This window comes from Marmota flaviventris, chromosome 15, assembly GCF_047511675.1.
Source record: "Marmota flaviventris isolate mMarFla1 chromosome 15, mMarFla1.hap1, whole genome shotgun sequence".
Lineage (NCBI taxonomy): Eukaryota > Metazoa > Chordata > Mammalia > Rodentia > Sciuridae > Marmota > Marmota flaviventris.
The window spans coordinates 9,450,539-9,478,446 of NC_092512.1; the positions used below are offsets into that span (position 1 = coordinate 9,450,539).

Genomic DNA, 27,908 nt, shown 5'->3' on the forward strand with positions numbered 1-27,908 from the left:
TAGGGTGTCGGATAAAGGACTGCAAATGTCCCATTTAAGTTTCCCTAAATAACTCCAGTGCTGTAGGTGGCTTCCAGCAAACTTGGATGAAATGGGAAAGAAAACTTTAGCCACCAGATGTCTCCATCTCTGCACCAAAGCTAATTTTTTGCATGTCATTTACCTTAAGAGTCTCACGTGTAAACAACGTGAAGTAAGTGATTTATTGACGTGTTGTACGTTTCTGTTGATACTTAAAAATAAATATGGCTATTTTACTGTCCAACTACCAAAGTAGGCTTGTAATTGGAGAATTTTATTAAATTATTATCCAATTTACTCTTGATTACGTGTTGAGGTCACCAGCACAGTAGCTGAAGGACTTCTCCAAATGTGTTGTATTTTAGACTTGACTTCTCTTTGAAAGATGATGAAGAGCGTAACCAGATCATCGTGGACTTGGCTGTCTACAGGTAAACCAGTTCCTTATGCACTTATCTCATGGCATTTCCTTGCTTGCATTCTCAGGAGCAGACCTTTGAGTTCCGAAACATTTGGAAATGGAATTTGGTTTGCCACGTGGTTAAATGGAAAAGTTCATTTTTCAAGACAGAATTTACTGTGATTTTTTTAAAGCATGAAAATGAAAGGAAAAATCAGTGAATCCACAGTCCCATGACTATCAACTCGGGAACACCCCAGAGTCAATTGATTCGCAGAGCTTTGCTGTGTTCTGATGCTGCTGCGGTGGGGACCTCTCTGCTCTTAAGACTGCCACTTCACTTCCATAGTCCTCTGTGTTTTTCCCAAACACTTTGACATAATAATAAGCTGCAGGTGGTCAGGCCCCTCCTCGGGCACACCTGGAGACCTGAGGCTGATCACCAGGGGGCTTGCCTGTCCCTCCTGCCTCCCCCTGGTCTCACCGATGCTTTATTCCTGAGGGCAGGTGGCCAGGGTGTCCTGCTTGCCTCTCGTCACCACAGCAGAGCATCCTTCCTCTCTTCTTCCTAAGACGCCATGGCTTTGACCCTCTGCCCTCAGCCCGTAGTACCCCTCCTTGTCACAAGTCACATTGCCTCCTTCCTTGAGGGTCACCTCAGGGTCCACTCACACGCACGTCCTCTGCCTGCACTGCTGACATCCTCAGTGTCCTTGTGACTTGTAGCCTCCTGTCCTCCAGCCACCTGATCAGATGCCACCTTATGGAGAGGTGGCCTGCCCCACTGTCTGACTCAAACAGGAGCTAGCCCCGCCCAGCGCTCTCCCCACCTCTCCTGCTTTGGGTTCCTATCTGACAAATCGACCTGTGTCTTAACAAAGCTGAGGTCAGGGCAGGAGCTTTGTTCTGCCTGTTCATCTCCAGCACCGAGCTAGTCAGTGCCTGGCACCTCTTGGTGGCACCTCATGGCCTCCACAAATATGTTAGAATGAGGGACGAGGGCAGTCAGGGGGTCAGTGAATGTGGGTGAGTGTCATTGGTGACATTAGAGGACGTGCTCTGTTCTACTGAACTTCCCGGTAACCCTGGGAGGGAGGAGGAGCTGCTGACCTGGAACTACCCAGGAGGGGGTACATTGTCACAGGGTGAGTCTCAACAAAGCAAATCGTGGCTTCAGAAGTCAGAACATAAATCCTTAGGTCTTTGCTTGTTTAATGGTAGTAAAATAGGTAGAACTTAAACTTCATCTTTTCAACTGTTTCAAAGCACAACTCGGGGTATTTAGTGTGTGCCCAATGTTGTATAATCACCAGCATGGTCTAGCTCTGGAACGTTTTCCTTACCCTTGAAGGAAACCCCATTATCCTTTAAGCAGTCACTCTTGGTTTCTTGACCAGTTCTGTTTCTTGGATCTGCCTGTTCTGGATAGTTCATATGAATGGAGTCATACAACACACAGCCTGTGTGAGAGTTTCTTTTATTCACCAAAATGTCTTCAAGGTCCATCCCTGTTGTAGCATGTATCAAATACCTCCTTCCTTTTACTGGCCAAATAGTATTCCATTGTGTGGATAGATGACACATTTCTGTCTATTCACCAGCTGAGGGACATTAGCATGGTTTTCACCTCTCGTTTTGTGAATGGGAGCTGTGTTTCCCACTCCCCATACCCACCAACCACTTGCTGCCTGTCACCTGTTTTTAATGAGTTTCCAGTGCTTTCCCAGCTGCTTCATGTCCTCTAACACTACAGCTCCCCAAGCAGCCGTCTCTGTTGGGTTTCGTTAAGTGTTCACGATTTCATCCTTTGATCCTTTCCACTTTTAGGGGTTTTTTTCTTTCTGCAGTTTAATGGTACACACAGCCCCTTCATTTGTGGCTCTGTTGGCTGCTGTCTATTCAGAAGTAAAAAATAAAAAAATAAAATAACAGTTTCCTGCATGGCTGGGGCTGGGGCTCAGTGGTAGGGCGCTTGTCTTGCATGTGTGAGGCCCTGGGTTCCATCCTCAGCACCGCATGAAAAATAAATAAATAAGTAAATAAAATAAAGGTATGGTGTCCATCCACAACTAAAGTATATATATAAAGGTTTCTACAGTTTAAACTTTCCTCTTCCCCACGTCTGATTTTCGGGGTGGTGTCTTTCTCCTATATAGTAAACCCCTTCTATTCTCATGATTCTGTCTAATGACGTACATTTAAATTCTTTATTGTCTTGGCTCATGAGAATGTACATGAAGTTAAATTCATTCAGTCATATATCCTTCCTGGCTTTACTCAGCAGTTATCTGTAGAAACTTAGAGAATGCTGGGCTAGGAGAGATGGCAAGGATATTCTAGTTAACGTCAAAGTTCCCCTATGGCTGGGAAGGAGGATAGTAAGAGACATCTAACGAGTCTTACAGAAGGAGAAGAGAGCTCGTAATGCTGTGTGGGGTCTGTGGTTGGTGGAGGGGGCTGGTCGGGGACGTTGCTGACATGGGCAATGATAACTGAAGTCTGAGAAGTAGCTTGCTCTACAAAGAACTGGTAGAAGATCTTTTCAGACAGAGAAGGGTCCTGCGGATAGGAACAGACGAACATGTTAGGGGGCCCTAAGCATGGGCAACATTATACATTAAGTTGTAAGAGACCTTGTTTCTATTTTTATTATTATGAAATTATTTTATGAAATCACATAGAGTGCTACTTCATTAAGTATAGATAGGCACCGTGCACATGCCTTCAGGCATTCTTAGGGGGAGGCATGATCAGTAGCTTCACTGTACAGATGAGGAAACTGAGGTTTTGAGGGGTTAGGAACTAGAACCCAGGTAAGGAAGCAGGAAGCCATGAAGTCAATTCCCACAAGGCTGTGTGACTCCAAAGCCTGGGCCTGCAACCCCCATATTGACTTACCTTCCTTAATGTTGGTGTTTTTTGAATCATTGCTGTATGTTCTAATGTCCTCTATCAGTATTTTAAAATATATTACAGATAATTATTTAGTTAAACCACTTATTTTAATGAGTAATGTGAAATGGAAGTCTTCCATTTGCTCATGAGAAAAAGAAAATGTGGCCACCTGATCTTGGGGTCCCTGTCATCACTGGCAGCAGGATGTCCTTTGAGGGAGGAAGCGTGCTTGTTTTCCAAGGGAGGTGGTCCCAGCACAGCTGCAGAACAGCTGCAGGTCCGGAGAGGGTCTGAGCAGGCAGCACTGTGGCTGCAGGCCCAGGCCCAGTGGATTCAGCACTCCTGTCTATTTGAGTTGCAGGGGCTTAAAATAAAATATTCATGAAAGCACATGGCAAGCTGTTTTTGGCAAACCTCTGGTTTTTTAGACCTCAGATATTTTTGGGTTAGGGGCAATCAATGCCAAGTATACTTATAGGTCTTAAAATGAAATTGCTGATATATTGGAATTGCTCTGTTCTAGGGATTAATTAAAAACTAATTTTTAAAGAACTTTTTAGCATGGAGATTTTAAATTTTCTTCACTTAAAATGGGCTTAAGTGTGAATTTGTATTTGTACTTATTTAAACTTACTGTTTTTGGAAATTATAAGATTGGGTCTGTTTGGTTTTGCAGGTATATGGACACCTCTTTAATCGAGGTTGACGTGCAGCCAACTTACGTGCGAGTAATGGTCAAAGGAAAGGTAAGTGGAATCCTGGGACTCTTAACAGTATTAAAAGATAAGCCTTGAACTGAGCTGTGTTGCCTCAGAATTTGCAAATATTAGTGGGAAAAAAAAGCAGAGTACTATTTTTTTTTATGCCATGGGAATGGTATAAAGTGCAAATGAGTGCTGACCATTGCATAGCTTGAGACAATGAGCCGTGTAACTCTGTCTCAAGTTGGGCTTTTTAAAAGCTGGTAGCATGGCCACAAGTCTGGTGGTCCATGCATAAAGTTTAATAAATATCTAGATAGTCAGTGATTTCATTCATGGCAACCATAATGTTTATCTATAAACTACTCCTTAGCATAAATGGACACATGAGTGTCTCACTGTTTGTGATTGGTGACCGTCCTTTAGATTATTCCTTAAAATAGGTAAAACGTTCATAGAGATCAAGCCCAGCTCAGGTATTACTTTTTCCTAATAAGTTTGGGCACACTTCCTAATTGAGCAGTGAACCTTGGACTTGTAATGAAAATATCTCTCAAAGTAACTCTCAGGTAACACGCCCTTGGTCCTGATCTCTGCTGCTTGTTTTCAGCCGTTTCAGCTTGTCCTTCCTGCAGAAGTCAAACCTGACAGCAGCTCTGCGAAAAGGTCGCAGACAACAGGACATTTGGTGATCTGCATGCCCAAGGTAGGGAACCGCATGTGTGTCAATCTCAAGTTTATGACGTGGGGTCCTGATGGAACTTGACCTGTCAGGCCTCATGACAACTTGTGCTGGAGGTGCTTTCATTCAAAGAACCAGGAAATCTACTGGGACCAGCTCAGCAGGAGGCCGAGGTCTGGGAGGAGGAGGAGGAGGAGGAAGAGGAGGAAGAGGAGGAAGAGGAGCTGGGGCTGGTGTGACGGAGCCAGGGTGGTGCATTCTTCCTCACTTCCCATGCAGTTCTCTGCCACCTTCTTTGATCTCTGAAGACCAGGTCTAGGTGGCAGTTGGGAGGATATGTCACAGGGTTCTGAATGTGCGACTGAGCATTCTATTACATGGTGATTGGTATTTTCTATCCAAATTAGCTTGAGAGGAGAGATAGTAGACCTGGATCTCTAAAAAGATTGTGTTTGATTTCCAAATAGGTGGCTTACTAGTTTTGGGACTTTGGGCAAGTTATCCACATTTCTAGGTCTCTATTTTCTTATTTCACTTTTAAGAGAGAAATGCATGTAACATTCACAGCACAGTCAGCACTCAGTGAATACTGCTCATGTTATTTTAGTATAGTTTTTACGTTATGCACCAGATATTGCTTTATCTCAAACTCTTATTTCGGTGGGGGGGGGCGGTGGTTATTGTTGGTGTTACATATGTATTTTTTATATGGCAGTGGGATCAGTTTGATCCAGTTCCATTTAGCAAGCATTGTTGAGGGCCTAAGTTGTGTCCGTTGCTATCTTAAAGAACAATAAGAAACTCTGGGTTTTTAATGATTTATTAGGGGAATAAGATTAAAAGCAAATAATTTGCTACAATCTGAGAAAAAGCAATAATGGAGTCATGTACTAGAAATAGTGGAGCAACTGACTCTAATTTGGTGAAGAAGAAATATGGCACCATGAATTTGAAGGGCAAGTTGCGGGTGATACCTGGAGGAGAGGAAGGCCATGTGGCAAGGAGGCAGGAAGCCAGTGCACAGTGTGTGACTGCGAAGTGGCTCTGCATGGCTGTGGCAGGACATGTGAGAGGGGTGAGGAAGAGAAAGCTGGAGGCCCGCAGCAGGAAAGGCACAGGTGACCTTGGAAGAAACACCGCTCCAGATGCATCTTGGTATTGGGGACACACTGGAGAAACCAGAGAGGCACTGCTGGGAAAATCAAGGTGAAAAATGACAAAGCTCTAAACAGTACTTTCATTCTTTAACATTGAGTGAGTGCAGAGTAGCAGCCAGACACTGCCCCAGGGGTGAGTGGCAAGGTCTCCACTCTCTAGCATTGAACAGAACACACGCAATTAAGCAAGCAGGTTGATTTCAGGTGGAGATGAGCACTGTGATGCAGACACAGCTGGCGATGGGCAGAGGGGAGCAACGGAGAGCACAGACTGGCCCCTGGAGATCTCATGGAGGTCAGCAAAGGTCAGGAAAGATCCCTGTGGAAAGAGCACTTAAGCTGAGACGTGGTCCAGGAGTGGAGATGATGCGTTGAGCAGAAAGAACAGCAAGCGCAAGGGACCTGGGTGGTATTTTAGTCCACTCTGTCTTGCTGTGACTCAAGATCTGATGAGAACTTAGAGGACGAAAAGTTTATGTTGGCTCATGGCTTCAGAGGTTCAGTCCAGCTGTGGTCCCAGGTGAGGCAGAGCACCGTGGCTGAAGGGTGTGGCAGTGGGAAGCAGAGAGAGAGCTCCCCCTGCCGGGGGAATGTAAACCCCCAGGCATGTTCCCTGGCCTGCCTCCTCCAGACACACCCTCCCTGCCTAGAGTTAGGCCCAGTCAATCTCCACCTGTGGATCAGTCCCCAGATGAGGCTGCAGCTCTCCAAGTCTAATCATTTCACCTCTTAGGATCTCGCGCTGTTTCACACATGAGCTGTTAAGGGACACCTCATATCTGGTCCAGGAACAGGGTGGGGGAGGGCAGAATATCTGGAACATAATGAGTGAGGAGGAAAGTGGATGAGGAAGGTGCCAGAAACACAGGCAGGAGCAAGCCAGCTCTGAACCCAGATAGAGAACATGAGTAATATTCCAGGGAACACCATTGGTAGGCTTTAAGCAGCAGAATAAAGATCTGATTTCTGTTTTAAAAAGTCAATTCTGCCTTCTTTGTGAATTAAGAATCAAAGGGCACAAAGACTAGAAGCAGCACAAACAGCCAGACAGCTCTGCAGAGGTTGGTTGTGTTAGGGACGACAGCCAGGTGGGAAAGCAGTGATCAGTCACTGAATTCAGTCTGCACTTTCACAGGGGTGTAGACGAGAGTTGGGGAGGTCACGGACACTCTCCCTAATGGGTGTATGCTGGAGCCGTTTCCTTAGATGGGAAAGACTGAGGGAGGATTTGGAAAAGCAAATCACGGATGGATGGGGCCATTTTTAAATTGACATCCAGCTAACATCACAGGCCTTGAGCTCAGTGGGGAGAATCGACCAGAGACATGAAAATGGAAATTGTGGGTATATAGATGATGGTTATAAACACGGGCCTGAAAAAGATCACGTTAGGAGAATGTGAAGACGGAGGGGAGAGGAGGCCCCATGTGGGAGCAGGGAGACATGCCTTCATTTTGTGGTCAGTAGGGAAGGAGCCAGCACATGAAATCATGGATGAGTCATCAGTGAATTAGGAAGACAGAAGTGTTGGTGTCAGGGAAGCCTAAAGAAGAAATTGTCCCTTTTATTTATTTATTTATTTATTTATTTTGCTGGGGGAGGTACTAGAGATTCAACCCAGGTGAGCTTAACAGCTGAGCTACTCCCTACCCCTCTTTATTTTTTACTTGAAAACAGGGTATTGTTAAGTTGCTAAAGGCCTCACTAAATAGCTGAGGCTGGCCTTGAAATTTCTATCCTCCTGCCTCAGCCTCCGAGTTGCTGGGATTGCAGGTCTGCACCACTGTCCCTGGCCTGAGAAAAAATTGTTTTGCAAAGAAGGAGCTACTAAGCTCAAGTCCAGGAGCTCATCTCATGGCAAAACCTCTAAGATGGCTGTTGGGGAGAAGGAAAGTCAGCTTTAATGAGAATGCTACACCCGGGAAGGAGGCAGCCCTTTTGTCTCAAGTATCACCTTCCATGCCTTTGAGGAGGTAGGAACATTCATATGAGGATCTGGTGAGGGGCTACCTGCAGGAACCAAGGTTCTAAGAGCCTGAGTCAGGCGGCCTGGTGTCTTGAGAGGTGATGTCTCCTGGTGACAGCCTGCTCTTCTCCATGTGGCAGGATGCTTCAGGACACAGAGTGAAGGCTGTGTCCTGGGAATAGAAGTAAAGCAAGGTGGTGAGCACAGCAACAGGCTCTCACAAATGGGGCAATCTGAGAACCCCACAGAGCTGATGGCTGGATTTGGCAAAGTGCAGGCCTCTACAGTCCTGACGAAAGCCCTTTCAGTGAGGTGGAGACCTTGGAAAGCTGTCAGGAAGGGCGGCCAGGTGAACTAGTGGGTGGGGTGGAGAAGACAGGAATTCAGACAACCACGTTGGGAAATTCTGTTGTGAACGTGAAAGAGTAATCAATCGCAGAGACTGGAGGGGCTGGAGAATCAAGGGAAGCTTTTGAGGCTATAAACGGTGTAGCTAGAAGAAACATTAAAGAAGCAGAATAAAAGACTCTTTGCATGTCGAGTGGAAAATTGAAGATGAGGAGATAGGCTTTACCTCCCTGGTGGGTTAAAATCATAGTGTTTACAACTTCTAAAGACTGGTAGGGTTGCTTCTGATGAATTTTAGATTCTCGGACTCCTTAATTTTGATCTCAGAGTTGACTATCTGAGACAGAATTTGTTTGAAAGTCTGACAGACTTATTATAGATGAAAACCCTGAAAGAATTTCAGGAGATTAAGCTTTCAAAATTAATTTTTCCATACAAAGTATCTGGGTTTCTCATCATGGGCTCTGTGAATGAGTTAGGATATTTTCTGCTGTAAGCTGCAGAAGCCCAAATAAAACTGGCTTTAACCATAAAGAACTCTTACAACAAGATAGGAGAAGATGGGGAAGCCCCTCGGCAGGCGGGGTCGGCGTCCTTCTAAAATGCCACCTGTCCTCAGATCGGCTGCCTCCCCGGAGACAAGCCCTAGGGTAACTCCAGCAACCGCCTCCTTGTTCTCACCTTTTCTGAGACAGAAAGAGAGTCAGAGAAAGAGACTCAGGGAGAGCATTCTCTTGCCACCACCGGTCAGAAGTTCCTCTGGATGGAGGAGGCCAGGTAGCCAAACAGCCCATGCAGTCTTGATTGGCTGAATCCTGAGGGATTGAGTCCATCTCTGGCCAAAGGGACAGTACCACTTGAGTGGTTTCTATCAGTCAGGCCTCATCCCATGACTAGGGCAAGGTCACCTTCATCTAGGTCACTCAGATTTCAAAGGGGAAGAGTGAGAAACCAGTCCAAAGGGGGTTCTGCTGTCAGGAAGAAAAGAACAGGGAGGAGTGTCTGCTGCAGAAAAGATGAACTTGACTGAGCGCCAAGGCTTCTACAGTGATTCCATGATCCTTCATTTTTCTGTAGCCAGTTTTCTAGCAGAGCAATTATAGGTAATCAATTATGAATCTTTATTTGGAGGCAAAATATAGCAAATAAAATTTGTTGTCAAGCAATAAAAGTAACCAAAAAACTGTAAGAATCACATTGTCCTAAGGGGTCAGGACAAATTAGGGATGCTTCTCTACTACTAGAGTATCCCACAGGGAAACCTAAGAGATGACGTAATCCCTTCAGCACTGTGACAGAGACTGTCTATGATGTGCTGATCAGCAGCCTTCTGTTTTCTGCTTGGAAACTGCAATTCTAACTAAAAAGGCAGAGTCGTTGGCAACTCTGGACTCTCCTAAAGGGAAACCAAGAGGTATGAATTGTGTACCGTTTGCAGGGTGTGCCACACAACTGGTGAGAGAAATTCTGCCATTACAGTTGAGTCTTTTAAATAAATACACCATTTTGTTTACATTTCCCTTTTTGTTTCTATAGCTGTCTAAATTTTTCATGTTAAATGAAAACTATAACGAATGGCTTATTAAGTAAAAAGCATTTTAGAAGTACTTGGTTGAAGATAATTTATATAGAAGGACTAAAAACAGTTTTATTGTTTCCTCAACAATAAACTACGAATCATGTTTTTCCTTTGAGGTATACATTTGTGAAGATTTTAGACCACTGTGTTAAAGTAACATAGATATATGTTATTGTTCCTTCCAAAAGGTAGTCAATAAAAACTAGACTTTAGACAATGATTTCTTGCTCCAAATTAGATGTTTTAAATTTATGAGTAGTAAATTATATACCTTTATATACCTGTAAGTATATAAAGCTTAGAAAACAAAAGTTATTTTTAAATCATTGAAAGTTATAAATAGACCACACACACCCCAGATGAGCTCTTGCCATTTGCCACTTTGAGGTAAGCCTGGAAGACATCATGGTAAGTGAAATAAGCCCAACACAGAGAGGAAAATACTGCTTAATAGGATTTATATGTGGAATCTAAACAAAATAGTGTTTCCTGGGAGTGTGGGTGGAGAGAAAATAAGGAAACAGAGGTGGAGAACACAGAGGAGCACAAGCCTACAGAACTAAGGTATAATGTGAGGACTGCATTGGTAAATTTGTATTCTATTAGGATTCACACTAAATGAGTTGATTTTAGCTGTCTTGCCACAAAACAAAACAAGCAACAACTATGGGAGATGATGGACATGGTGACCACATCAATAGAATAACCTTTTCACTTTCTGTGTGTATCCCATAACATCATGTCGTATGACTTAAATATACACAAGAAAATTTATTAAAAAGAAGCTGGTAGAATTAGGATGAATTTGGCTTCAAATAACAGAAAATTCTGACTCAAAGAGGTTTAAATAACAAAATCATTTCAGCTCACCTAAAAAAGAGATGCGGGTTGGCACTCAGGTATCATTTTAGTTCATTCATACGATATTGTCAACATGGTAAGTGAAACTTAGTACTTTCAGAAATATCCAAGATAGGTCTCAGTAGTTTATAATATTTGCATATTCTAAAGCAATTAAAAGAATTTCAGAATTGGTGCTTGGTAATTTCCTCTTTGTGATAGTTTTTGCAAATAAGCCTGTGACTGGCTGACCTATTTGTGCCTATATGTATCACAATACATCATATTTATTTGTAGAAATCCAATGATGAACTTTGTATCCATTTTCCAAGGACACATTGATTCCTCAAAATGCTGCAATTGATATTTCTTATTTAGATACTTCATTCAGCATTTTTTAACAATGTCAATTTTCTGTTTTTGTTTCTCCTGACCATAAACGAGTCTGGGTCCGTGCAGAGTGGGTGCTGAGCAGTAGAGCAGGTTTCACCAGGCTCAGTCCGTTACTGCTCACCTAGGTCAAGGCTGAGTTTCCTATCGCGCCATCCGTGGGTGCTGAAGCTGCACTCCCCTCTCATGAGGCTTCCCCTGGCTGTGCAGTCCTAGGTGGTTCCCAGCACAGTCTGCAGCAGTCTTTGGTACATTCTGGACTTAGTGACGTATAGACATCACAGTCCCAAGCACGCACCAGCTCCCTGATGCCACTTGCCATGGTTAGAGCTTAGCTGTGGGCACCTCCTCTGTCTGCCCTCTACCACTGAATGGACTGCTGCCTGGGGCAGGAGTGAGTAGCTGATGGAGTGGCCCTGTGGCCTTCTTATAGAGGTGGTGCCAGGCCTGGAGGGGAACTGCCCAGGTTACAGAGGAATGGGAAGCATACCGTCCAGGTTTTCTTCTCAGCCTTGTCCACTGGCTGGTGGAACTGCGAGCTCTGGCACTTTTTATATTTCTCACTCTTTGCTTTGAGGATTGGCATATGAAGAACCTCAATGACCATCGTCCATGGCCTCTTATTACATTAGATATGGCCACCTGGTGAAGAAACAAAGATCAGTGGGTACCATCTACTAACCAAGAATCCCTCCTCATCTCCGGATGAGTTAGTGATTCTTTTTTCGATACAGCTTGATGTGAGCCAGACTGTCCCTTTTCCCATTTCATTCAGAGTTCAAGGCCAGCCCCTCATAGGCTGCCCCTGTCATCTTTCTTCCTCTTGCTTTCTCAACATTCCAGCCTCATTGGCTTCCTTGGTATTTCACAAACATGATGAGCACCTATCTACCCCAGGGCCTTTGCACAAGGCCCCTCTGCTGGAATGACCTCCCCAGGTATTCCATGTTTGCTCTCTCACCTCCTTCAGGTTTCTGCTAAGTGTCACTCCAGCGAGGACTTTCCTGAGCCCTGTGTTCAGAAGCACCTTGCCCGTTGCCAGCACACCTCCTTCCCTCTTCTGCTGTAGCTTTCCTCAAGGCTTTAGACCACCTGGATGTTCAAATATGCAGTTGTTCATTTCTTTGTCTGTTTTCTCCAACAAGACTTTAAGCTCCAGGGGAGCTGGGACTTTCATCTGTTCTGTCACTGCCTTGTCACTGGCACTGTGAACAGACCTGGCAGAGCAGATGCTCAACAAGTATATGAACAAGTGGATAATCAACTACATTTTGATATTTAAAAACTGAATCTGCCCTAATTCCTAAGTATTTCCAGCCCTTTACTGATAATTTTCCATGTGTATTATTCCAGATTGACTTTATCAAATCCTGTCTCTGAAAAAGGCCGTGGCAATTCATGTTGCTATGGGTGTAGAGATAGTGGAAAGAAATCCAATGGACTTTGGATCCAAAGACTTGAGTTAAATCTCGGTATTTTTATTCAGCAGCTGTGAAACTTTGGAAAATTATTAATCTCTCTGATCCTTTGGTTCCTCACCCATTAAATGGTACTTCTAATAATTCAGGCTTCAAAAGGATTATGTAAATTAATGTAAGTAAAGCACCTAGGACAGTGCTCAGAGATAATGCACATTGCATTAGTGCTGATGTTTAAACAAAGCATTGTTCATTACTGTTAATTAATACTGTAGAATAATATTTATTTGTATTTGTTAAAAATGTTTTATAATTATTTATTACTTCATTTTCTTTTGCTGTAACAAAACCCCTGATGCTAGGTAAATTATAAAGAAAATAGATTTATTTGGCTGAGGGCTCCAATGTCTGGAAAGTACAAACAATATGGTGCCAGCATCTGGCAAACACCTTGGCTATGTCACAACTTGACTGATGGCATCACATGGTGGGACTAGGAGGTCATGGGGTGGGGTCATGAGGCAAGAGAGGAAGCAAGGAATTAGCGAGGGCCAGGTCAGCTCTTTTGTAACAGCCTGCTCTTGGGAACTGGGAACACATTCACGGCAGGAGACCCACACTTGCTTCCCACCAAGCCCCACCTCATCAAGGCGCCACAGCCTTTCAGGATCTTTACATTGGAGCCCACACTTGTGGGTTTTGGCTGGGACAAACCACATCCAAGCCATCCGTAGTGGTCACTGAGACTTCACTGAATTTGTGGATCACAGTGGGAATGACTGGTGCAGTCACGTTATCAAAACTGGACCCCAGTAATGCACTCTCCATTAGCACTTCTCCATTACGACGCTTCTCAGAAGGTGTTGTTTGTTTTAGCTCTTTTCTTTCTATAGCTGCTGCACCTTTTCTAGAGTTCGTTCATAGATTCCATGCATATGATTTTAGCTCCTATTTTGAGTGGGATTATTTCCCTTCCTATTTTCTGAGAATTTATGTTTGCCCTTCAGCCTATTTTTCAGATGTGTAGTCGGACTGAGTTATAGGCACACAAACAATCTGATCATCAGCTTGGAATATTTGGCATATGATCTCACCACAGTCCAACTTAACAAGATTTAACTGAAATTTTGCATTCACTGAGGGGTCTGCTCGCTTGCATCGAGTCATTAAATTAAACTCCCATCTGATTCTCAATTGACAAGTTACAGGAACACTCTAAGAATATGCTTCATGATTTCCTTTGGGTGTTCCTTCAGAATAATTAACTGAGATTAAGGAAGTGGCTGTCTGAACTGAACAGCAAATGTATTTGCAACTTCAGCTGCTGAGCATCTTGCTTGATGCTATTTATGCCAAGCCCAGAAGGTGAAGGTCACATATTAAGGTCAGTGAAACAAACAGACCACACTGCAGAGAACAGCCTCAGACTCCTTCTCCCTGTTACTTGGACACAGTTCACGGTACTTTCTCTCTCCTTGGATAGACCCAGCTGGCTGCCACGTGCGTCTGTAGTGCTGGTCACTTCACAGGCTCCCCTGTCCCCTCATGCCTCTGGTCTTTTATTTCCCATGTTCATCTCATTCCTAAAACTCCCACCATTGAAAAAAGTGGAAGGGCCCAAAGATGATGCCCATGAACTCCCAGCATCATGGCTGCCACCTGCCCGTCTCTCCGCTCACCCACCTCTTCTCCCTGAGCCCATGAGCCCACTGTCTGTGATCTGTCCAGGCCCTAGATGGCTGTGGCATCCTACTGCCACTCGCCTTTAAGGGGGATGTTTTTCCCTGTGGGAATTCTCTCCTCTCTACTGCTTCACTGCATTTTCCCTCTCTGGATCTTATATTAGAAAACATGCTGAAATATGTCCCCTCTAAAAACCCAAACAGAACAACATAAAAACATCCCCTTCTATTTATTGCCCTAATCTAATTTTTTTTGCAACACTCTTAGAGCAGACATTTTTATCTGCTGTTTCAGTTCTTCTCTAAAATCTGTAAAACTCCCTAACTCTTCTCCTCCCTTGAAACATCTGAGGCCCCAGTCCTGTCCCCATTATCAAATTCCATGCTGTCCCTCATGCTCTTCCTTGAAAAGTAAAATAGTCCTGTAAAAAAAAGTAAAATAGAGTTGAAAAGTAAAATAGCCTTGTCCCCCTCCCTGAAGAATTTTACCACATATTCAGAGATAAAATACATCCACAGGTACGACCCTTGGCCTTTTATACTGTTTTACACCATTACTCCATCCCTCCATTTAGAGAAAGTTCCTGTTTTTGTTCGTGTGTTCCAGTTGTGCATGGTCTGGATTTGTGCTGACACAATCACACAGGAGTGGCATGTCATTTGCGTTTGGGGCCCCAGTACGTCCCCTTCTCTTTCTCCTCTCTTCCCTGTTCCCTTTCTTTGCTCCACTGCTCTTGCTTCTGTTACTTCTGGTTTGTTAACGTGATTGTTCTATAGATACTCACAAAGGTGAGATCCACTAGGTGAATCCTGTCTGGACGCAGCGGAACTTGATCAATGTCATTTCACTTTTCCCCACTTTTCTCCCTCCCCTCCCCGCCGTGATTCCCTCCCTCTACTGAGCTGATCTCCCTTCTATTTTCATGAGATCTCCCCACATTTTTCAAGTCCTTTCTTTTTCTCTAGCTTCCACATATGAAAGAAAACATTCAATCCTTAACTTTCTGACTTTTTTCACTTAGTTGACATACAGTTCCATCCATTTACCAGAAATGCTGTGATTTAATTTTTCTTTGTAGATCAGTAAAACTCCATGTGTATACATACCCCATTTTCTTTATCCATTCATCTGTTGACAGATGACTGTTCCCAGAAAGAGGCTCCAGCCACCAAGGCAAAGTATTATAATTGGAATTCTGCCAGAGGACATTGAAAGGTCAAAATGTTTCATAAGAAATTAGAAACTATAAAAGTAATACAGTATACTTAAATAGCAACTAAATGAAAAAATTCCAGCGCTGAAATAGAAGAAATTTCATTTTAATGAGTGAATTCAATAGAAGATTTGACACACCTGAGAAAAGCACTAATAAATCAGAAAACAGTCAGAATATACTGTAAAGTGAAGAGAAATAAAATTTTAGCAGAAACACTAAAAACATGTGGAATACAGTGAGAAGGTCTAACACATATTTAATATAATTAGTTCCATATAAAGAAGAAAGGGAAAAGGAGGCAGAAATAAGGTTGAAACCGATAATGGCTACCTAGATTATTTAGACTTGCCTCAATTTCTACTGGCTTCCACTCACATCTTGTGTGTGCCTAGTTTATCTTTGTGTGCTGGATGCTCATTTGAAATAAATTAATAATTTGAAATAAATTAATTAGTACTCTTTGACTTACTGTGTAGCTCATCTTGTTAAACCCACTGGAAGTTAGCTAGGATTTGTGCATATGTACCCACTGCACAAACTGAAAACGTATTACACAGCTGTTTGTGAGATAGTGTGCTATGCTTTTGAGAGTTGAAAAGTAAAATAGTCTTGTCCCCCTCCCTGAAGAATTTTACCACATATTCAGAGATAAAATACATCCACAGTCACTACCCTTTAGCAAATATGTTTAATGCTCTCTGCTAAGCAGTTTATATAACTTAATCCCTGCAATAAACTGTACAACCTAGGGATGTTTATTATATTTATTTTTTCAATAAAAAATGAAGGCTTATTGAGCTTATATCAATATAATTCTCCCCAGGATCACGAGTTAATAAATATATAATATTGCCAGGTGCCGTGGCACATGTCTATAACCCCTGTTACTCAAGGGGCTGAGGCACGAGGATCCCAACTTTAATGCTATTCTCAGCAACTTAACAAGACCCTGACTCAGAAAAAAATAATAATAATAAAAAGAACATGGTAAAGTGCCCTAGGGTTCAATCCCCAGTACCAAAAACAAACAAACAAACAAAAGAAGGTAGTATTATATCATTAAAAACATGTGATTTGGGGGGGATGTCACAAGGTTTCTTCTGTCAAAAGTGTAATAAATGTAGTATTAGAGAGATTACTTAATCTCTCAGCCTTTTTCTCATACCAGTTAAGACTGACAACATAGCTAGCATTTATTTAAAATTTACTATGTGCCACACACGACTGAATGCTTTGAACTTCTGTGGAGCAGGTGTTCCTAGTATTCCCATTTGCAGAATAAATTAAAGCATTATGCTGCTTTATAGCATAAGGCATGTATCCAAATGAACATAATGCCACATAATACTATCACCACCAGGTAAGTTTTGCACCATTAATGGTTTGGATGTGAGGTGTCCGCCAAAAGCTCACATGTGAGACAATTCAAGAAGGTTCAGAGGAGAAATGATTGGGTTGCAAGAGTCTTAACCCAATCAGTTATTTAATCCCCTGGTGGGATTAACTGAGTGGTAAATAAGTGTAGAGTGTGGCTGGAGGAGGGGGGGCACTGGGGTGTGTCTATAGAGGGGAGACTCTCTCTGCTTCCTGACTATCCTGTGAGCTGCTTCCCTCTGCCACACTCTCCTGCCATGATGTTCAGCCTCACCTTGAGCTCCGAGGAATGGAGTCTGCTGTCTATGGGTTGAGACCTCTGAAACAATAAGCCTCCAAATAAGCTTTTCCTACCCTACAATTGTCCTGATTAAGTCCTTTAATCACAGCAGCAAAAAAGCTAACTAAAACAGTAGTTCAATATAATGCAGAGCTCTCTGCCTTCAGAGCTTGGTTTTTAAATTTCTACTTTAAAACAAGGGAGTGCTTGGGAGCCTTCATGAGGGTCACTGTTCTTCTTTCATCTTTGAGATTCTCTCCCCCATTTACAAAATTGTCCAGGGTCAAAATGTAATGAAATCTGCCCTTTTCTCCATGATCCCTTAAGATACCTGCACAGTTACCTGTTGTTGCCAGTGGAGGAGACTGTATTGAGTTTCCAGGAAGACCTTTTTCAAAACCCTGGGCCTCCTGTGGGTTGGTAGGTTGATGCTCCTGTTTTCTGGGTTTCCTGGAATTTAAATGAACATGTCAACTAAATAAATATTTGTCAGACTAAAACTATATTAGATACAGTGAAGGCCAGGCCTCAGCTGCCAGGTGAATGTGATCCCACCAGGAACGCCTTCCCTGCACAGATGGCCTGGATTCACAGAGGGGTCAGTCTGGGGAGCACTGGGAACTCACAGGCCTCACAGGAGCCAGGTGAGGCTCCTAGGGACGAGGGAGAAGGGGGTCCTCTGGCTACAGACAGGGCAGGGGATGCTTACGAGACCAGCAGGACGTGGTGGGCTCTGGGGAATGGCCGCATCTTGAAGTGGATTCATGACCTTCCTCTGTTTAATTCCCTTCTGCATCCCCTGGGTCTGTCTATGGTTTAAGAAGGAAAAGTAGAGGAGGTGACCCCAGCCCAGATCCTGGCTGAGAAGACTCCACACTCCGTCTTTTGTCGTTGGTCTCTTAGCCTCTGCAGAACAAGAAGCTGCCTCCTAGAGCAGGCTTTGTCCCTTCTTCCTACCTTCCTGTCGGGGTTAGTGACAGGCCATGCTTCTAAATGCAGGAAACGAGGAGGAGGAAAAGGCCAACTCGAGGCCTCTGTCAGAATGCCTATCCTTCCTCTGTCACGTCTCGACCCTGTGCCCTGAGAGCTGCGCCTCGCCGCCCTTACTCTGGGTGCTGACAAGACAGCAGGAGAGGGCCCTGGCTGGTTTTCTATCCCAGGGTCCCTGATTCTTGGCTTTCCTGCTGAGCAGTGAGGCTGGAGTATGCCTGGACGGCAGCCCGGATGGCTACTCACGTTTCTACCTAGTGGGAGTGCTCCACTGTTGTAGGAGGAGCTCAGGCCATGGTCACTTAGCTGCAGATGAGAGGGACAGAGGGGTGAACCTCGGGACACTGCTTATGTGGCACAAAACCATCCCCAACACGTTGGGATCTTCTCCTGGGGTGGTGCAGGAGCTAGCTACACCCTGTTTCCTACATCTGCAAGCCATGTCTTCTCACCCTAAGGTCCAGCTGCGCAGGCACAGGAGTGGAGGCTGAGTGTGGCTCTGACTTTGGTCACTCTTTCCCTGGTGGATGAGCTCACAAAGATGATTCCACAGTTCCTCCTGCTCCTCTCTCACCCTCCTCCTGCTTCCTCTCGCTAAAGTCTCACAGCTCCTCCTCAAGATTGGGCTGACTGACAGTGTCTCTCAAACGTGCCCTTCTAACTGCCTCAGCTGGCCCTGCCCCTGCCCCTCTGTGAGCCTCTTGTGATCCACACTCCCAGTCCTCGGTGGCGTCTGATCTCTAAGCTTTAGGACACGTCACATTGCTATGGTTTGAGTGTGTTTCCCCAAAGTTCGTGCAGTTGGAACCTCAGCTCCTCCGTGTGGCACTGTGGGAGGTGGGGCTTGTGGGAGGTGCCCTCATGAGTGGATTACTGAATGAACTGTTCTCACAGGAATGGGTTAGCCACTGTGGCTCCTTCCTCTCAGGGGCCCTCTCTGCCCTGAACTTCCAAAATTAGGAGACAGTATGAGGCCATCTTCAGATACAGGTTTCTGTTCTTGGTCTTCCCAGTCTCCAGAACCATGAGCCCAAATAAACCTCTTCACTTCATACATCACCCAGTCTCAAGTATTCTGCAATAGCAACAGAAATGCAGCATCACTGGCTCTTGCAGTCCCTTTCCCCCTCCTCCTGGCCTGCGCCCCTCGATGGCTGCTGGTCTTCAGGGGCCTCTCCCCTCTCATGGCCTTGGCACCTGCTCTTCTCTCTGCAAGAAACTTGTCGCTCCCCTCCTCCAAGCCTTCGCTGCGTCTCACCTTCTCAGTAGGGTTTTCCTAAGGCCTGCTAAGTGCTGTCACCGGCCTCTCTGCCCACAGCCCCCTTCCTTCATAGCCCTTGAGTGCTGTGTGTGCTGAACACCTGTTTTCTGTCCACCCACCGCTCTACCTGCTCCCTCCCGGAATGTAAGCTCATGAGCACAAAGGTTCAGCACCAAATGCTCAGGAAATTGCCTGGCCCTTGGCAGAGGCCTTCATGAATGCTTGCAGAGTGAACGCAGGATGGGAATAAGGGTGGAATTTGTAAAGCAGTGGAGGCTGGTTCCGACCAAGGCGCTCTAGCAAGATGGTAAAAGGATATTTCCTTTTAAAACATCATTATTATTCTTGATGTTTGTCTAGCTTAGTACAAGTTCATTTTCAGCTTTGGGCAGCTGGGTGTGGAAGGCTAGATCACACTTCACAAGTATGAGAGAATTGTGAAGGAGCCCGATGAGAGTTAAATTTGTTCTACTTTTTTTTTCCTACTTTTTTCCCCCCAAATCACAGAAATATCTAATGTAACTATCAATAGTGATTTTTCATATGAATATCCAGTGGTAATATCCTTTAAAATTTTCCTCAGAAAACTTGGTAAGCAGAGCTCTTATTCTTCATATTTTTCTGATAAGTTTTATGAAAATTTAAATTTTCTTTGCTGAAATTATTCATTTATTTGAGATAGAATATACTTCAAAAATATTTGACTAACACAGGTATCTTTAACAGTTCAAAGATTTTAAAATAGGGCTGGGAGTTCTAAGAGGAAAATTCATTGCCTGGAGTTCATTCCTTAAAAAAAGAAAAAACCAACAAATAAATGATCTCATACTTCATCTCAAAATCCTAGAAAAAGAAGACCAAAACAACAGCAAAAGAAGTAGAAGGCAAGAAATAATTAAAATCAGAGCTGAAATTAATGGAATCGAAACAAAAGAAACAATTGAAAAAATTGACAAAACTAAAAGTTGGTTCTTTGAAAAAATAAATAAAATCGACAGACCCTTAGCCATGCTAATGAAGAGAAGAAGAGAGAGAACTCAAATTACTAGCATACGGGATGAAAAAAGGCAATATCACAACAGACACTTCAGAAATACAGAAGATAATCAGAAATTATTTTGAATCCTTATACTCCAATAAAATAGAAGATAGTGAAGGCATTGATAAATTTCTTAAATCATATGATCTGCCCAGATTGAGTCAGGAGGATATAGACAACCTAAACAGACCAATATCAATTGAGGAAATAGAAGAAACCATCAAAAGACTACCAACTAAGAAAAGCCCAGGACCGGATGGGTATACAGCAGAGTTTTACAAAACCTTTAAAGAGGAACTAATACCAATACTTTTCAAGCTATTTCAGGAAATAGAAAAAGAGGGAGAACTTCCAAATTCATTCTACGAGGCCAACATCACCCTGATTCCTAAACCAGACAAAGATACTTCAAAGAAAGAAAACTACAGACCAATATCTCTAATGAACCTAGATGCAAAAATCCTCAATAAAATTCTGGCGAATCGGATACAAAAACATATCAAAAAAATTGTGCACCATGATCAAGTAGGATTCATCCCTGGGATGCAAGGCTGGTTCAATATACGGAAATCAATAAATGTAATTCACCACATCAATAGACTTAAAAATAAGAACCATATGATCATCTCGATAGATGTGGAAAAAGCATTCAACAAAGTACAGCATCCCTTTATGTTCAAAACTCTAGAAAAACTAGGGATAACAGGAACATACCTCAATATTGTAAAAGCAATCTATGCTAAGCCTCAGGCTAGCATCATTCTGAATGGAGAAAAATTGAAGGCATTCCCTCTAAAATCTGGAACAAGACAGGGATGCCCTCTCTCACCACTTCTGTTCAACATAGTTCTCGAAACACTGGCCAGAGCAATTAGACAGACGAAAGAAATTAAAGGCATAAAAATAGGAAAAGAAGAACTTAAATTATCACTATTTGCAGGTGACATGATTCTATACCTAGCAGACCCAAAAGGCTCTACAAAGAAACTATTAGAGCTAATAAATGAATTCAGCAAAGTGGCAGGATATAAAATCAACACGCATAAATCAAAGGCATTCCTGTATATCAGCGACAAATCCTCTGAAATGGAAATGAGGACAACCACTCCATTCACAATATCCTCAAAAAAATAAAATAAAATACTTGGGAATCAACCTAACAAAAGAGATGAAAGACTTATACAATGAAAACTACAGAACCCTAAAGAGAGAAATAGAAGAAGATCTTAGAAGATGGAAAAATATACCCTGTTCATGGATAGGCAGAACTAACATCATCAAAATGGCGATATTACCAAAAGTTCTCTATAGGTTTAATGCAATGCCAATCAAAATCCCAACGGCATTTCTTGTAGAAATAGAGAAAGCAATCATGAAATTCATATGGAAAAATAAAAGACCCAGAATAGCAAAACCAATGCTAAGCAGGAAGTGTGAATCAGGCGGTATAGCGATACCAGACTTCAAACTATACTACAGAGCAATAGTAACAAAAACAGCATGGTACTGGTACCAAAACAGGCGGGTGGACCAATGGTACAGAATAGAGGACACAGAAACCAATCCAGAAAACTACAACTATCTTATATTTGATAAAGGGGCTAAAAGCATGCAATGGAGGAAGGATAGCATCTTCAACAAATGGTGCTGGGAAAACTGGAAATCCATATGCAACAAAATGAAACTGAATCCCTTTCTCTCGCCATGCACAAAAGTTAACTCAAAATGGATCAAGGAGCTTGATATCAAATCAGAGACACGCCGTCTGATAGAAGAAAAAGTTGGCTACGATCTACATACTGTGGGGTCGGGCTCCAAATTCCTCAATAGGACACCCATAGCACAAGAGTTAATAACTAGAATCAACAAATGGGACTTACTCAAACTAAAAAGTTTTTTCTCAGCAAAAGAAACAATAAGAGAGGTAAATAGGGAGCCTACATCCTGGGAACAAATCTTTACTCCTCACACTTCAGATAGAGCCCTAATATCCAGAGTATACAAAGAACTCAAAAAATTAGACAATAAGATAACAAATAACCCAATCAACAAATGGGCCAAGGACCTGAACAGACACTTCTCAGAGGAGGACATACAATCAATCAACAAGTACATGAAAAAATGCTCACCATCTCTAGCTGTCAGAGAAATGCAAATCAAAACCACCCTAAGATACCATCTCACTCCAGTAAGATTGGCAGCCATTATGAAGTCAAACAACAACAAGTGCTGGCAAGGATGTGGGGAAAAGGGTACACTTGTACATTGCTGGTGGGACTGCAAATTGGTGCAGCCAATATGGAAAGCAGTATGGAGATTTCTTGGAAAGCTGGGAATGGAACCACCATTTGACCCAGCTATTCCCCTTCTCGGTCTATTCCCTAAAGACCTAAAAAGAGCATGCTACAGGGACACTGCTACATCGATGTTCATAGCAGCACAATTCATAATAGCAAGACTGTGTAACCGAACTAGATGCCCTTCAATAGACGAATGGATAAAAAAATGTGGCATTTATACACAATGGAGTATTACTCTGCATTAAAAAATGACAAAATCATAGAATTTGCAGGGAAATGGATGGCATTAGAGCAGATTATGCTAAGTGAAGCTAGCCAATCCCTAAAAAACAAATGCCAACTGTCTTCTTTGATATAAGGAGAGTAACTAAGAACAGAGTAGGGACGAAGGGCATGAGAAGAAGATTAACATTAAACAGGGATGAGAGGTGAGAGGGAAAGGGAGAGAGAAGGGAAATTGCATGGAAATGGAAGGAGACTCTCAGGGTTATACAAAATTACATACAAGAGGAAGTGAGGGGAAAGGAGAAAATAATACAAGGGGGAGAAATGAATGACAGTAGAGGGGGTAGAGAGAGAAGAGGGGAGGGGAGGGGAGGGGAGAGGGGATAGTAGAGGATAGGAAAGGCAGCAGAATACAACAGACACTAGTATGGCAATATGTAAATCAATGGATGTGTAACGGATGTGATTCTGCAATCTGTATACGGGGTAAAAATGGGAGCTCATAACCCACTTGAATCAAAGTGTGAAATATGATATATCAAGAACTATGTAATGTTTTGAACAACCAACAATAAAAATTAAAAAATAAAATAGGGCTGGGGTTGGGTCAGTGGTGGAGCGCTCACCTAGCACATGTGAGACACTGGGTTCAATCCTCAGCACTATATTTTAAAAAAGATTTTAAAATAATATGCTAGTGGTAATTTACATGTTTTCTGATATTGTAGATTAATACCTTTCGTAAAATGTAAAATAAATATCATGTTTTCTTTAAATAAGCTGTTTTTAATAGATTCAATGAATTGTGTGTTATTCTTTTTTTTTTTTTTGCAAAATTAGGGATTGAGTCCAGGGCCTTGAGACTGCTAGGCCAGCATTCTACTACTGAGATATATCCCCAGCCCATGTGCTTTTCTTAATATGGTCAATCAGAATGTAGTCAAGAAATAGTGAAATCTAAAATCAAAATATCAACAATTAATTTGAATGTCCCCTTTAATGCCATGATTAATGGGAGATCTTATTAATTCTAAGATTTTTGTATTACTAATTACCTTTCTAGGAGTCAGAACTTTGCATATTTACCTGTGTAACACCAGTTTTATGGATAATTAACTAATATCAACACTAGAAATATGTAATAAGATGAACAATTTACAAGTGAGCAAATGATTCTCAAGTTGCTATAAGGGTTGTTGGAAATGGTAGTCTATTTCAACTGTATGGCTGGCCTCGTTACTGAGCACTATTAATACAGTCTGATTCAACTCTTCCCAATCCCCAAGCCTTATGTCAAAGCAGGTTGATACCTAAAGAACATAGTCAGTCTGGAAGTTTTATAAAGAAAGAATGTTGAGGAGTTTTTAGAAGTTACTTACAAGGCGTAGGTGAAGATGTCAATGTGTATACTTAAGCAAAATGATAGTGGTGAAAAGGTATGCTATGCTCATGAAGAAATTAGGGGGGAATTGTTAGCATATTTGGGTCGTCATGGAGTAAGATGCTAAAACACAGTAGTAGAACACTTTGTAAAATTTGGAAAACCTTCAGGCAACTAATGAATCATTAATTAATCAAATTAAATATTTATTAAATTAAACTAAGATTTATTAAGCACCTAGTATAGATAAATGTTTGTGTGAATTAAAGTAGAAGAGCAAAAACACAGTATGCGTCCGTCCCTCAGGTCCTCCTTCCTGCCCCCTCCTTGTTGAGCACATGCTATCACCCTCTGCAGACCCAGATTTGCCCTTGCCCCAGTGTCCAAATCCCAGTTTCAAGTAGGCTTAGACTCTTGTCAAGTCTTTTCCCTGCTGCTTAGACTTTAAATTATGATGTGGCTCAGTCACTAGTATCATGGCCATGACTTCTGGCATCTGTTACGGCTCCCCAAATCCCTTTCCCTCCATTAGACCCAGCACCAGCAGGACCATGCCTATACAGAGTTTCAACCTGCAAAGTTTCCACTTCTCCATGTATAGACAGACAGACAGGAAGAGGCATCTCCAGGTCTCTTCTCTTAGCTCTAGTCTGTTGCCATTCATTCATTCATTCCAGAAGTGTGCATGAGCACCTACTGTGTGTTAGGCACCTATACCAAGTTCCTAGAATAGGAAGGAGAAGGTAGACTTCCACTGATCTAGCCTCTGGTGGAGTGAGCTGGGAACTGGGAGCCCTGCCTGCCCTATTGCCTTGAACTGAAGACTTAGTGGGGGATTCTTCTTTCTCAGTCTCTGTGCTATTGCTTGCCCAGTGTCTCCTGCTGAGATTCTCTCTTCTCTCTCTAAAGTATTTCAATGGTTGTATGTAAATAGTTATTAACAATGCTTGCATAAATAGCTCTTAGCAATGCTTTATGCTAACTGCATTGAATAAAGTTTCATTGAAGATAAAAAAATGTTATTGTTTTCCAGTGTTGAAATGGCAAAGATGATACAAAAAGAAAATTATATGATTTATAAAACTCAGATTAAAACATTGAAAACAGGAAAATTATGGATAAGGAGAATAAACAAAAACACTTCATCATTCATAACCCCCACGTATATAAATTGCAGTTTATTTACATTGATAGTTAAATATTTTCAAGGAAATTGAGTAGATTCGAATAAAAATGTATAATTTACAAAGTACTGCACAAACTAAATGCAAACAAAAGTTAATACATTTATATGGTATGAAAAACATGAGGAAGGAAATATAAAAATCTGAAAATCTGTAGGAAAGTAACAGATAAAGATTAAAAGAATCAATATGCCACTCAGCTTATAAGCACACAAGAAATGGATAAAGAAAAGAATAGATAAAGTTGCACAGGTGAATGCAAGAAAAATTACTGTATTTATGGAAAAAGCGTTATCAGAGGATATAATTTAAAGCAAAAAAAGCATCAAATAAAACCAGAGACTCATTCTGTTGTTACAGAAATAATATAAAATAAAGATCCAACTGCCTTTAATTCAGTAGATAGCTCATTATTTGTGTGTAAAGCATAAGATCTTAGAAACACAAGGAAATGTCAACAGAATCACGCTATTGGAAGATTTATGGACAATATCTTACTTTAATATATATGATCAACAAAAATATGATCACTATTTGAATAATATAATTAATAGTTTTTAATATCTTATAAACCTTACCAGGAGGTCGAATACTTTCTTATAAAACATCAATAACTTTAAAAGCTTAAATAAACAAAATACTCTGAAAACCTTATTTTCATTTCCAAAGGAAAAGATTTTAGAATTACATCTAATAGTCATTAGAAAAAAATGTAGATTATAAAATACAGAGAAGGCCAACAGATAAAATTGATACAATAAAATGCTATCTTAATCTGGTATTAAACCACAAAAGATATAAAAAATGTAATTGTAAGTTATTTGGGAAATTAAAAATGTAAATATTAGTGAATATATAGATCTGTGATCAATTTCAAATTGATTTTTATGTATGACATGAAGCAATTCCCCACATGGATATGCAAGTCAAACAACAAAGGCTTTACCTTCCTCCTTGAAGTGCTTTGGCACCTTTGTAAAAATAAATAAATAAATTAATTAATGGCCATATAAACTAGGGTCCACTTTTAGGCTTTGTATTTTTGTGCCATTAATATATTATCCTCATGACAATGCTACTCTATGTTGACTTCGTAGTTTTATAATGAAGCTTAGAAAATATATTTCTTTCAACTTTTTAAATCATCATCTTGGTTATTCCTTGTATTTTTATAAAGTTTTAAAAAGCAATATTCATCAATTTTCATACAAAAACTTTGTTGAGATGAAAATTAGAACAGCGTTAAATTTGTTGGTCAACCTGGGGACAATTAACATCTTAATATTAGTAAGTTTGCCAGCCTGTGGTCGTGGAGTTTCTCTAAGTTAAGTGCTTTAAAATGTATCTCTTGACAGCAGTGTGTGGTTTCAACTGTAGAAGCCATGCATAGCTTTTGTTAAAATAATTCCTACTTTATGGTTTTTATTTTCGAGTTTTGGGTCACCATTATAGATGAAATTACCTTATAAATTCTATTTTTTCAATTACTAGTAGTATATGGAAATAAAAGTGATTTTGTATATTGACATTATCAAATATTCTCAGTTACTAGAGATAGTAATTTTTACTAGAAGTGGTAATTATAAGTTGTGTAGAATTTCTCATTTTTAAAAAATTCACTTATCACTGTTTCACTCCCTGTATTCCCCTTCTCTCGTAGATTACAGCTCTGCCTTGCCTGGAATCTACTGTTTGAAGAGAGCTATTTCATGCACATTAGGTCAGTGTTTTAGGTATCTCTGGCAGAGGTCAAGTCCAGTGTCCCTGTCTCATGGCCAGACGTAATGCACCTTCATTACTGAAGGGGGTTTTCTGTGGACAGGGTTGATAGTTCATGGACAGGTTTTCTTCTCTGTTGTTCAGCATTTTATAGATGTTGTTCCATTGCTCCCAAAGAGAGGAAATCAATAATTCATATTTTTGTCCTTACATTTAATATATCATTTCTCTGTGGCTGCTTTTAAGATTTTTTTCCCTTTATCGTTTGTTTTAATCTATATTCCATTTGCTTTTATACAGCTTGGGTTCTCTGTGTCTTGGACAATTTTGCATATGTATTTAAACAAGTTTGGGGAGTTTGGGACCATTATTTCTTTCAATATTTATCTTGCCTGGTCTCTTTCCTCCTTTGAGGCGTGTATATGCATAAGCACTTAAGTCTGAGAATCACCTGGAGAAATACAGTTCAATAAAAAATTTAAAAAGCTAGGTGCCCATGCCCCTGCTTGTAGCTTGACATTGGCCACCAGGCACAGATGGTTTGCATTTCTAATCATTTTTCTCCTTCTGTTATTCAGATTGAATAATTTGTATAAAATCGTCTTCAATTTACTGACAATTTTAAAACAATTTTTGGCCATCTCTTCATGCTGTTAGTTCTATTCACTGAATTTATTTCAGCTACTATGCTTTTCAGTTACAGAATTTCTGTTTAAAATAAAACCACTACTTGTCTAGTAAGATTCCTGATATTTTTATTCATCCTCTAATTCCAACATTTGGATAACTTTATGATCCATTTCTGTTTTTTTAAAATGTGAAGTCAGAAACACTTTCCTGTTTCTTCATATATCTAGTA

General features: G+C 41.5%; 1 protein-coding gene across 1 annotated transcript in view; it reads left to right on the forward strand.

The window, feature by feature from the left end:
- Dnaaf11 (dynein axonemal assembly factor 11) overlaps nucleotides 1–27,908 on the forward strand; it is an 84,148-nt gene that overhangs the window by 39,743 nt on the left and 16,497 nt on the right. The window contains exons 8-10 of the mRNA XM_027950090.2: nucleotides 387–452; nucleotides 3,993–4,062; nucleotides 4,628–4,723. Of these exons, the coding sequence (XP_027805891.2) occupies nucleotides 387–452; nucleotides 3,993–4,062; nucleotides 4,628–4,723 (232 nt within the window). The remainder of the gene's footprint in view (nucleotides 1–386; nucleotides 453–3,992; nucleotides 4,063–4,627; nucleotides 4,724–27,908) is intronic.